General features: G+C 34.0%; 1 protein-coding gene across 3 annotated transcripts in view; it reads left to right on the plus strand.

The window, feature by feature from the left end:
• Nucleotides 1-13,534, plus strand: part of LOC144965316 (uncharacterized) — a 115,934-nt gene that overhangs the window by 72,760 nt on the left and 29,640 nt on the right. For all 3 annotated transcript variants that reach the window (XM_078900541.1, XM_078900540.1, XM_078900542.1), the window contains 9 exons: nucleotides 1,419-1,891; nucleotides 2,566-2,716; nucleotides 3,780-4,159; nucleotides 4,798-4,936; nucleotides 5,277-5,546; nucleotides 6,189-6,427; nucleotides 8,209-8,387; nucleotides 9,292-9,445; nucleotides 10,884-12,764. In XM_078900541.1, the coding sequence (XP_078756667.1) occupies nucleotides 1,419-1,891; nucleotides 2,566-2,716; nucleotides 3,780-4,159; nucleotides 4,798-4,936; nucleotides 5,277-5,546; nucleotides 6,189-6,427; nucleotides 8,209-8,387; nucleotides 9,292-9,445; nucleotides 10,884-12,764 (3,866 nt within the window). The remainder of the gene's footprint in view (nucleotides 1-1,418; nucleotides 1,892-2,565; nucleotides 2,717-3,779; nucleotides 4,160-4,797; nucleotides 4,937-5,276; nucleotides 5,547-6,188; nucleotides 6,428-8,208; nucleotides 8,388-9,291; nucleotides 9,446-10,883; nucleotides 12,765-13,534) is intronic.

Raw genomic sequence — 13,534 nt, forward strand, 5'->3', positions numbered from 1 at the left:
TTTCATGAGAATGCATCATAATTTATTATTATTATTATTATTATTATTATTATTATTATTATTATTATTATTATTGTTATTATTATTATTATTATTATTGTTATTATTATTATTATTATTATTATTATTATTATTATATTGCGGGTGGTTGGATGGGAGCATCACCCTTGAATCATATACCTATGATGTTCGCATGGGTGTACGATCCGATAGTGATGTCGTTTCTTCTTCTCTTTACTAGCCTATCCTGCTTCTTTGGTTTGTGATTGTATTTTTGACAGGGGATATTTTTTTTCCTGTAAATCCGCTGCCTGTTTGTTCTTGGTTATTTATAATTTAGCTTATGATATCTTTAGGTTATGATTTTGATTGACATTTGTACTATTTTTGTTAGATTGCTTGTTTTTTTGTTTCAGCGGTCTCTCATATAACCTCAATTGTGTTGGAAGAGACCTAAAGCAACAAACAAACAAAAATATTATTATTATTATTATTATTATTATTATTATTATTATTATTATTATTATTATTCTTCTTATTATTATTGTTATTATTATTATTATTATTGTTGTTATTATTATTATTATTGTTTATTATTATTATTATTATTATTATTATTATTATTATTATTATTATTATTATTATTATTATTATTATTATTATTATTATTATTGTTATTATTATTGTTATTATTATTATTATTATTATTATTATTATTATTATTATTATTATTATTATTATTATTATTATTATCATTATTATTATTATTGTTGTTTTAATTATTAGTACTATTCTTGTTATTATTACTTTTCTTATATCTACTTCTATTATAATTGTTATAATATATTAATGATTATTATTATCCTCACCATTATCAACATTATCATTTATAATATTATTACCTTTATTGTACCAAACTATGAAATACCTTATTCATACGTTTCATAGATGATTGCAGATGAATTTTCATAAGTTTATTATCTATTTAAAGAAATAATAATTCAAAGGTCACAAGAATAAAAATATTCTTATGTCAATTTATAACCCACACTACACATAACATGTTGAATAGTAATTTGAGATGACCAGAATCCAAGAAACAGTACAACTTTTGCGGTAAATACAAATGACAAATTATTGTATTGTATTTTTGCAGAGCATTGTATTTTTAAAAAGCATCATAAGTTCTGATGTAATTTATGTTCGTTTTTGTTTTGTTTTATATTTTTAACAGCACTTGTAACATTGATTTTTTTTAAATTGATGAAAACTGGATCATAATGAAAATATTGTTATTTCATTCTGACAAAGGTGTGAATCCTTTATTTACCCTCATATCTTTGATCCATTTTGTTTTCATTATATTTAATTATTTGATGATCATATAGAGCTAACATTTCTAATACTATTTTCTCCAGTTCATCATCAAATGAATGGATTCAAGTTGATTTTGGAAAACCTAAACTGCTCTCCGGCGTTATCACACAGGGAAGTCCTGATGAACCTCGTTGGGTGAAGCAATATGAAATCTATACAAGTGTGGACGGCAAGAATTTTGTACCTTACACAAGATATACTGGAGATTCAACTGCAGTTGTGTTTGAGGGAAATCATGATCAAAACACTCCTGTCAGAAATTTGCTCAATAGAGACTTGATTGCTAGAGCAATTCGTCTTGTACCTGTAGCTACTCCATCAACTGGTATAGGATTGCGATTTGAAATTGTTGGATGTGAGCCAGATCGTCCTGTTCAACTTGTTCCAACTGCAGTGCCAACCCCTGGCTCTGGAAATAGTCCAACACCATCTCCAAGTCCAGGGACTGGAAAAGTGCCCACTCCAACTCCATCTTCTGGAACTATAAATGTTCCAACAGCTCCTACAGAAACACGTAAGGGATTTTTTATGATGTCTTGTTGATTTAATGTTTATCATAGTTGTCTTTGTGTTGCTGACTGTGGTCATGGGAGGGGGGGGGGGGGGGGGGTGGGAGTAGTAATTTGTGCTTATCATCTTTGAAATATTTGGCTTTATGCCTCATGAATACTGATTTAATTAAATGAATTTAAATTGAGCTTTTATATAGTGCAATATCCACTAAATGTGCTCAAAGCACTTTACAAGGGGTCCCTGACCAACAACAACTTGTAACATGTAGTACGAGACATGACGCCTGTCGGGCGATATAACAATTTTTTTCTGGACAGAGACAACGCTGTTAACGGCCAGGTACTCATTTTACACCTGAATACATTGAGAGAATGTGAATAAAGAGCCTTTTCCAAGGACTCAACTATGCGCCGAACGAGGCATGAACTCAGGACCTTCCTATCTGAAAGCGAGTGTCATACCACTTGAACACATAGCCACACAATTGAATTAATTAATACTGAATTGATTACTCATGAACTTCCTATTACTATTTCTTCCATCCTTAACATGAAAATTGTATTGATTTAAATAATTTAAAAAATACTGTTATCTTCGTAATGGCAGTAAAAAATTCATATTGGAAAATAAGACCGATGTAATACTTCATTTCATACATATTTTTTTTACTTTCAGCCTGTGACATTCCAATGGGATTAGGCAATCCTCAGATAATTGGGGACAGTCAGATAACAGCCTCCAGCAGTTTAGATAATTATCACTTGCCATCTCGTGCTAGAGTTTACACCCAGCAAGATGGATCTTTTTCAGGCGGATGGAGTCCAAGGTATTTAGTAGTTCATGATTGTCTGACTTTTATTAACTGACTAATCTGTTAGTGTCAATTTTTGTTGTTGCAATGAATCTATTCTGAAATATCTTTTGTCATAGTTGAATGTCGTTACAGGTTAGAAAAATCAGTTTATCTTTAAAAAGAAATACCTGACCTGAAGTTTGAAAGCATTAGTTCCATAAATCACTCTTTCAATCTTCCCAGATATTAATTATTATCTGGCTACAAGTTATGACGGATACTTTTTTTAAAAATTGCCACAGTACCTCAAATGTGTATTTTACGAAATAGAAATCGTGTCCCAGCATGTGTTGCCTGGATAATACATTTACAAATGTAGAAAGCATTTAGAATAGTTTGAAATGCTTCATCTATGCTATACTATTGTGGTCTATTTTGGCTTATATTCATGGATCAGTCGTTTCATTACTTTAATTTCCTATGCCAACTGCCATTTTAGGGCACAGCACTAATATTACACTTAACCACTATTTATATTTCTCTTTGATTTTGATTGGAAAGGGTCGGAATCTCAAACATCAATTGTAATTTTATTTCTTTTACTTTTTTATTTATTTATTTATTTATTTATTTATTTATTTATTTATTTATTTATTTATTTATTTATTTTTTTATTTATTTATTTATTTTTTTATTATTTTTTTTTATTTTTATATATTTATATTTTTGTGTATTGCTTCCATGGTTTCCATATTCTGGTAGCCTTGTATTCTATTGACATTTGAGTAGGCAATTTTTCCAGTCTCTTGAATTATCTTTATTTGTATATCTAGTTTTCAGACCATTTCCCCCCTTTGTTTGACAGATAAATACCACGGGATATAGATTGATAGCTCCATTACTGAGCCATCATCTAATTGTTAACATTTCATTAACTTTGCTGAATAAGCCTAATTTCGTTTTTTAAATCATTACTTTTGATATGTGTTACAGTTTGGATTCAATTCACCAGTGTTTTGTTTTAGAAAAGTGTACTGAACGCATTCAATAATTTTATCAATGTTAAAATCTATTTAATTTTTTTTCTTCTCAAAAGCATAAACGACCCTAAACCTTATATTCAAGTGGATTTCCTTGCACCATATGAAATCTCCGGAGTGGTAACACAAGGGCTTGCTAATGGGTCCTCCTGGGTCAGCAAGTACTCAGTTTATTACAGTAACGATGGAGTCAACTTTGACTCTGTCAATGATAAAACTGGTACACCTACTGTATTTGATGCCAATAGTGACTACTTTTCACCAGTGTCAAACTTCTTTGACCCTATTGATGCTAGGTTTATACGCATCCAACCTACAGACTATCATGGAAATGTTGGCTTGAGACTTAATCTCTATGGCTGCAGACCACCTTCTCCAACACCAATACCCATTGAAAAGTCAACGCCATCTCCAAGCCCTGCTGTCACAGTGTCACGTGAGTGTATTTTATTTCCTTTAATTTGCTTTTCTGATCCCTGACTTCTAGACATCCACCCCCTTTTTCAGCAGCCAATGCACAATGGTGGAAACATGCTGTTCTTCCACGTTTCTCTATCAGGTAGTTTTCTACGATTGGTGTTTTTCTAACTTAATAAAGTAAGAAGTAACTGCAGATTCTTCTCAATTTAATTATGTCACAGGTCAACATGTCATTGACAAACTCGCTATACCATGTTAATCTGGATGTTCATTTAGTATTTGATTACATTGGTATCGTTCTTAGAGGAACTAAAAGTATGCTTTATCCTTGCAATGGAACATTTTTCTTATATATCTACATGCACAGTAGGATGCATACACCCTTAATTAGTAGTCTGGTTAAGGTGTTTGTTTAAATTTTATTCAGACAACAGTTCTTAGGATGATTGAGTAATAATGATAATGATGATGAGGATAGTGGGGATGATAGTAATGATGATGATAATTATAATGATGGTGATTATGATGATAACAATGATGATGATGGTGGTGGTGATGGTTGATTAAGATGAAGATGATGATTTGATGTGGTCAAGTCAAGTATTCGATTATAATTCTATACATAATTGTTTACACCTTTATTTTGATTTTCAGCATCACCCACTAATAGGGATTGCCAGTACTGGTCACCCTGGGTCAGCAACAACATACCTGACAAATACTCTGGCGAATTAGAATTATTCTATCAGCCACCTTTGGTTACCAATGCCTGTGCACAGGAATTTGTCACGGCGTAAGTATATTTTCATGCATAGAAAACAAATTTTAAAATAAGAACAGTTATGAGATTGAATTAAAGCTTAAGAGCGTTGATGATGAATTTGATTTTGATGAAATACTTTGATGAATGTGAGAATACAGATTCAGTGTCTGAGACATTAATCTAAAGATTGCTTTCACATTTTATCCAAAAAAATCTTAATGCATGAGATTTTTTAGGGATTTCTTGGGATTTTTTGTTTTGTTTTGTTTTGTTTTAATTGTTTGTTTAAAAAAAATAATTTTCGTTGTTTTTTATTTAAGCCATCTTAATTATTTTTAGTATGATTAACAATAAAACTATTTATTTTCAGCTTTGAATGCCGAGTGAAGTCTACTAAGATGATGTGGAACGAAACCAGTGACAATGTTGAGTGCTCTCTAGCTAACAAAATGCTAATGTGTACGAATACTGCAGATCATTTATGTCCTGATTACGAGATTAGAGTATTCTGCGACGTCTGCTCAGTCTCCACTCAATCAACGCCTCCATCTTCTGTGCCATCAGGAACAAGCACGCTGTCTCCTAGCGGCTCACCCAGTGAGAAGCCATGTGTTGAAGGCTGGTCAGTATGGATAAACAGGTCAGAGACATTTCATCTTATACATAGAAATCCTAAGACATGTAGAGATTATGAAGACACAGTTTTTCCATAGTTTCCATTGTGTAAAACAAAGAACATTTCTCTAGTGCCCTTTGCTACGTGTACAAAAGGGTCACAATAAAAGAAATTGACTCATTTGAGAGCGAAACCACTGCCTTTGAGAGTTGAATGCTCTACCAACTGAGCTATCCCAAAGATTGTACCTATCTTTTCCCTCTCTTCTTTTCTTTTTTTTTCTTATGTGTGTGTGTGTGTGTGTGTGTGTGTGTTTCTATTATTTCACTCATCAACTGAAATTCTAACTTTTACCTGGAAATAAATCATTTTTAATCAATATATTATTTCCTATTTTTTCACACTTTTGAAAACAATTTTTTAGAAATACTTTTATTCGGTCATTTAATAATTCAGGAGATATTCATTTTATCAACCATAAATTTTCTCTAGCACAATTTAATTTGACATTAATGTAATTAAAGAATTGTTTTAGTTTTTTAAAAAAAGAGCAAAAAAAAACAACAAAAACAAACACTATAATCCTTCCTATAACTAACCAGACCATTTTTGACATTTGAAAAGACCTCAACTTCATTTCTCAAGTATATATCTAAATTATTTCAGAGATACAATACCTATTGATGGCGATGGAGAAACACTCACTCAAAAAGATAAAGACAGCTTCTGCGCTTTTGGTGAAATAGACAATATTCAGTGCGTTACAGAGAGTAATGATACACCATGGTACTTACTGAATGAAGTGACAACTTGTGATAAATCTTCAGGATTTTTGTGTGATGCCGATGCCAATAAACCCTCTGTATGCAATGATGTCAAAGTTCGATTCCACTGTGCCTGTAAAGGTAAGCTAAAGATGTCATAACATAACAAAACATAACATGGCTAAAGTCAGGTGTATGCAATTTTCTTATTGTAAGGGATTTTTTTCTTTTCTTTTTGTAAATTATGAAGGTGAGTCTAAAAGTAATGGGACTCTCTGCTTATTACTTTAGAACAAATTGAATCAGTACTATGCATTATATTTCAAATTAAAGCTTTGCTTTAGCTGAATAGAATGCTACTTCTCAACATAGCCTCTACCTCTTTCAATAGCCACAGTTTACCTTTTTGTAAGGTCATGTATCCCGTCCTCGTAAATTTGAGTTGTCTGATCTTTGAGCCAATTTTTCACTACTGTCTTGGCTTCTTCATAATCTCAACGCGATATCTCCTCATTGCCTCCATCAGTGGACCAAAAAGACGAAAGTCTGAAAGTGTCAAGTCTGGTGAATTAACTAGGAGGGTGAGACTGCATTTTTCCATCAAAATTATGCAATTACCTCCCTTTTACTAGCACTTGTGTGTGGAAGGGATTTTCATGAAGAAAGAATACTCGTTCCATCCCAAAGTCGGTCTAACTTGACGAATTATTGCTTTCAGTTGCTTCAAGGTCCATTTGTACCGTTCAGAGTTGACTGTGGCTCCCTGTGATAGGAAGTCAACGAGGATTACACCTCTAATGTCCCAAAACACAGCTGGCATAATTTTCCCAGCTGGTTTCTCAGCTTTGAAGTTTTTGGTCTTTGGAGAAGAGGAGTGTTGTCATTCTAATGATTGTCTCTTTGATTCAGGTTCAACCCACCTAAAACACTACCTCTAAAAAATTCTGGAGTTTTATAGACTTAACCAATGCGTTTTAAAATGTTACTCATGGTTTCTTCTTTGAAAACAAGAAATTCAATGACATGTATGTTCAATTGAGTCAAATATGACGTCAGATGAAAAAAAAATGAACTGAGTAGAAGATTTGTCCCATTACATTTTGACTCACCCTCTTATCTATTTGTTTTATACCAAATGTTTTAATGCATGTTGTCAACCAACCAGTGTGTTAGGATTATTTGGTGATGAAACTATCAAGTTGTTTCAGACTGGCCATACTTGGCATATTTGCTGCTTGAATCTACTTTTGATCTTTCAGAGAGTGCCCCCTATCCCCACCATTTTTTTTACAAACACAATTTATAATGTTTTAACTACTCTATTTTCGTTACTCCCTTATCCACTGATGTTACATAAAAGAACTATGATAGTCCATTTTTCCAAAGTAGTAATATCATGTTTTTTAGAATCAACTTAATCATAATTTTTAAAAATATATAATACTAATGATAACTTCGTAATTTGCAACAGATGGAAAGGGGGAAAAAAGGAATTAGATATGTTTAAAAAAAATCAAAATTTAAAGTGCTGATTAATTGTCTAGTTATTCATTATTAAATCTTGTTATATTATATCCTCTTGTAATGCATAAATCTTGATGAAAGAAAAGTTTCAGTAATATTATGATCTATAAGATAAATCCCTTTGCAGATATTTTTTTTTTCTTCTCTTATTTATTGATGGGGGAAAATAATCATTATCTATAGAAGAAATCTGTACTGCCCTATCATTATTCTCTTGATCTTAACCTTATAGCTCTCTTTGCAGTGCTGAACTGCAACTGTTGCCAGGTTATTTCAAAATAGACCTCTAAAATAAATCTTCCATAGACGAATTAAGGGAATTATTTTTGGTTCTATTTGGGTTTTTTTTTTTTAATTAGTGTATCTCTGATTTAATTCATTTATTGTTTCCTTTACAGCTACTCCACCTCCCGTATCTTCGACCACAAGCTCATCGCCTTCTATCAACCCATCCAAACCACCATGTACCAAATCTTTCTGGTTGCCTTGGGTTGACAAAGACAGCCCTCAAACTGGAAATGGTGACAGAGAGTATCTTACCCATGAAGAACTGAGTAACGAGTGTATTGGAGGAAAGGTTAGTCGACTGAATTGCTCTCAAATTTTTTTCAAAGCTTTGGAATAAAGTAATATATGCTTATAGAAAATCACATTTATGGTATGAATTCTCTGACTTGTAGCCACTGCAGCTTATATGAAATTGGCATAGTTTTGTTGATATGTTATTTATTTAGCTGGACTATATAGTGTAAGATGGAGGCGAGAGTTTTTATCCACAATAATTCGTGTTGAAAATGAATTAAAATAAATGAGATTTTAAAAGTAAAAAAAGGTTTATTATAAGCATTGACACTTTTTAAAAGTTGCATGTTAATTTTTTACAAAGCTATTGTTTTAAATTTGCTTTTTTAATTTAAAAATCTTTGTCGGAAAAAGTTGCAGATCTTTTTTTTCTTCCTTTTTCATTTTATTTTTTTGTATATACTGAAAGCTGCAGAAAGCAATGTTAGTAGTTTTACTGAAAGATTATAAATTGATGTTCTCATCCCAGTTTTATTATAACACAACATTGTCTCAGTCCTCTCAACATTCCAGTTTGGTCAACTCCATCCAAGAAGTGTTTTTAAAACAGAAAAGTAACTTTTAAAATCGATTATGTAAAGTTTTATGCCATATTGCACATAATGATATTTATAAACAGAACATTTCCAAATAAATATTCCGAATAGCTGTTGAATCTACCTGTTAAATGTACCTGGATTCCAAAGAAAAGTCCTATGGAATACTATATAATAAACTGAACTCGTTTTATACATCCATGTCGAATTTTGATATCTCTCTTACTACAACACAGAACAAGTTTGAGAAATTAAAGCAGTGTTTTGAGTATTGAGAAATGATTACTGTTTGGCCTTCCTATAATTTCTTTTTAATTCAATTTTATTATTTTTTACCATTTAATTTTATTTTCTTTCATTCAGATTTCATCAATACAATGCTATGCTGATGATGGAACTCCATTCCTGAATACAGGAGAGGCTGTCAGTTGTGACGTTGAAAATGGATTAACTTGCTTGAATACCAATTTCAGAACATGCTACAACTACCGCATAAGATACCGTTGTGAATGTGAAAGTTAGTAAAGTATCTCATTGAAATTAATTTAGCTCAATTCTTTAGCAATCAAATTTACGCAAAATATTTACATTAATATTTTGAACCATATCATGTCACATATACACATTTTTGTAAGCATTTTCAAGATATTGTATGCTTTCTTTACATTCCCGTGCTGCATCCCATGTTCAATGTCTCTGCATTGTCTCATTACCCAGCTTTTCTTTGCTTTGCGCATATTTCTCCTGACTTTTGCATTTGCCTGTTGATACTTCATTCTAGATTCTTCATCATGGTTTTTGTCTCTCTTCAGTTCTCTCCTTTTGTTGCATAATTCCAATATATCATCCATTACCCATGGTCTGATTTTTCTTCTTTTTTTTTGTCCAAAAACCTCTTCTGCAGTTGTACGCAGAATATCACAGATGCTACTAGTTATAGTGTCTATGTCGTTGTAAATAAGGTTTAGGGCTGCAACCTTTCCTCCAATTTGTGCTTGGAACTCGTCTGCTATCGTGGGGTCCTTGAGTTTCTCAACATCAAATCTGAGGTGTGTCACCATGGCAGGGCGTTTTGTCCATAGTTTCAGTCTCAGGGGGCAGAGCACCATATCGTGATCACTGCCTATTTCTGCCAGGATAAGTTCTTGTTTTTGCTTTGTTAATACTAGACTTAAACCGTTGGGAGGTCAATATATAGTCAATTTGATTGTGATGTATTCTGTCGGGAGAGGGCCAAGTTTTTGTTCTTGATTGCTTTTAAAGATGTAGAGTATTTGCAAGCATTAATTTGTATGTTTTGGCAAATTCTAAGAGTCTTAGTCCTCATAGATTCATTGCGCTCCTTTCATTTAACCCAGTGCCTCATATGGTACCAATCATCCATTTCATACAGAATAATTTTCCTGTTAACTCTCTCTTTAGTGGCATTTTTCAGAACTCTCTCCAAAACTTCACACCCAACCAAAACAAAACAGATTTTTTTACTCAATAAGAAAAGCAACAAGTACGTTCTATATATAATATTTTAAAGCAAAATGGGCTCTACAACAATGTCTCAAGTTTTTATACCTATAACAAATATTTAAATTTAAATTTGTGATTTACAAAAGAAATTAGAAAGATAAATTTGTTGGTTGCTTTGTAATGAATGTGACGATATTCCCATGGATGGTAAGGGGAGGTTTAAGCATCCTTTTACTGCTAGTATCTTTACAATAATTATCGCTTTTGCACACATTCACGTCTGTATTTAATTGGGCAATGTGTGCAAATGGGTACACAAAGGTATAATGTCAGGGCTATACTTTTTTGTCACCCATCTAACCATTGGCTTCACCCAAAAATCGTTTGCTTTTATTATAAGAGAAAACACTGTCATGATGAGTGACCACAACCATGACTAGGAGAAGACAGTTATAGCAGTTTAAACCTTTAATTCCTCACTATCATTTCAGATCCTAGTGCTTCACCAAGTCCTGGACAATATGTATCTCCAAGTGCTTCACCTAGTCCTGGACAATATTTCAATCCAAGTGCTTCACCTAGTCCTGGACAGTATGTAAATCCAAGTGCTTCACCAAGCCCTGGACAATATGTTAATCCAAGTGCTTCACCTAGTCCTGGACAATATGTAAATCCAAGTGCTTCACCAAGCCCTGGACAATATGTCAATCCAAGTGCTTCACCTAGCCCTGGACAGTATGTAAATCCAAGTGCTTCACCTAGCCCTGGACAATATGTCAATCCAAGTGCTTCACCTAGCCCTGGACAATATGTTAATCCAAGTGCTTCACCTAGCCCTGGACAATATGTAAATCTAAGTGCTTCACCTAGCCCTGGACAATATGTCAATCCAAGTGCTTCACCTAGCCCTGGACAATATGTAAATCCAAGCGCTTCACCTAGCCCTGGACAATATGTAAATCCAAGTGCTTCACCTAGCCCTGGACAATATGTAAATCCAAGTGCTTCACCAAGCCCTGGACAATATGTAAATCCAAGCGCTTCACCAATCCCTGGACAATATGTAAACCCAAGTGCCTCACCTAGCCCTGGACAATATGTAAATCCAAGCGCTTCACCAAGCCCTGGACAATATGTAAATCCAAGTGCTTCACCAAGCCCCGGCCAGTATGTAAACCCAAGTGCTTCACCTAGCCCTGGACAATATGTCAAGCCAAGTGCTTCACCTAGCCCTGGACAATATGTAAATCCAAGTGCTTCACCTAGCCCTGGACAATATGTTAATCCAAGTGCTTCACCAAGCCCTGGACAATATGTAAATCCAAGTGCCTCGCCTAGCCCTGGACAATATGTCAATCCAAGTGCTTCACCGAGCCCTGGACAATATGTTAACCCAAGTGCTTCACCAAGCCCTGGACAATATGTTAATCCAAGTGCCTCGCCTAGCCCTGGACAATATGTAAATCCAAGTGCTTCACCTAGCCCTGGACAATATGTTAATCCAAGTGCCTCGCCTAGCCCTGGACAATATGTAAATCCAAGTGCTTCGCCTAGCCCTGGACAATATGTCAATCCAAGCGCTTCACCTAGTCCTGGACAATATGTAAATCCAAGTGCTTCACCTAGCCCTGGACAATATGTAAATCCAAGTGCTTCACCTAGCCCTGGACAATATGTCAATCCAAGTGCCTCGCCTAGCCCTGGACAATATGTAAATCCAAGTGCTTCACCTAGCCCTGGACAATATGTAAATCCAAGTGCTTCACCTAGCCCTGGACAATATGTTAATCCAAGTGCCTCACCTAGCCCTGGACAATATGTAAATCCAAGTGCCTCGCCTAGCCCTGGACAATATGTAAATCCAAGCGCTTCACCTAGCCCTGGACAATACGTGAATCCAAGTGCTTCACCAAGCCCTGGACAATATGTAAATCCAAGTGCTTCACCAAGCCCTGGACAATATGTAAATCCAAGTGCTTCATCTAGCCCTGGACAATATGTAAATCCAAGTGCTTCATCTAGCCCTGGACAATTTGTATCTTCCAGTCCATCACCCGGTTCAGGGCAGTATGGGTCTACCTCTCCAAATCCATCAGTTGTGTGTTTCAATGGTTGGTCTGGCTGGATCAATAGAGTTACTCCATTATTAAATGACGAGGATCATGAAAAGATGAGTCCCGAGGAATTATATAATTTCTGTCCTGGTGGCAAAATAACAGAGATAGGATGTGTGGACGCCCAGACACTGGATGACTTTTCCAGTCTGGTAGAGGCCACTTGTACTGTAGAAGATGGACTCAACTGCATACCTGACCCAATTCTGGCAACACCTTGTCATGACTACAAGATCAGATACAAATGCGAATGTGCTGGTGAGTTATTTTCCTTGGTTACTGACCTGAGCAGTATATTTTTTTTTTTGTAAGGCATAAATACCTGCACGTGCATTGTGCATCAGTGACGATATTTATTACTTCAATCACATTCTCACTGTTCATTATCAAAGCTTGGTGCCCTTTTTAGTATTTGTTTTTGGATGTATTAATTACATATCAGTAAAGTGAAAGGTTTGTGACTACAGACAATGGCATTTATTGTATATTATATCTTAATGAATTTCGCCATTCTTTATTTGTATTGTACAGAAAGTAACTAACATAAATGGATTATAAGTGGGAGAGGGGAGATAAATGGATACATTTTCTCATGAGATTCGAAAAATGTTGCAAGTGATCAATTTTCAATAGTAAACTGATGTTAATCTTATTATACGTTTGACAAATTGGATTTTTTATAACACTAAGGCTCTGACATCACTGGACCAATCTTCACCAAATTTTGCATGGTGTTTATAATTGAAAATGGTTTGTGTTTTATGAGATTGATTAGACATTGTGATGTTTTGTTCTTTTAATCAAATTCGTTTCATCAAATCCCATTGAAAACACATGCCATCATTTTAATTACATGAGTTGTGTGTCAACTTTCCAGTTAGCGAGTATGACAATGAGGTGGGAGTACTTGCAATCAATACCAGTCTGAGGTTTACCTCGTTATTTTAAATACAACTAATTTCTTGAAATTTATATCAACAATTTTTCGGCCTTAAAATTGGGAAAGAATTCTAAAATAAGTAAGTGAA

This window comes from Berghia stephanieae, chromosome 2 (assembly GCF_034508935.2).
Source record: "Berghia stephanieae isolate SIO BIC M18660-M18661 chromosome 2, UCSD_Bste_1.3, whole genome shotgun sequence".
Taxonomy (NCBI): domain Eukaryota; kingdom Metazoa; phylum Mollusca; class Gastropoda; order Nudibranchia; family Aeolidiidae; genus Berghia; species Berghia stephanieae.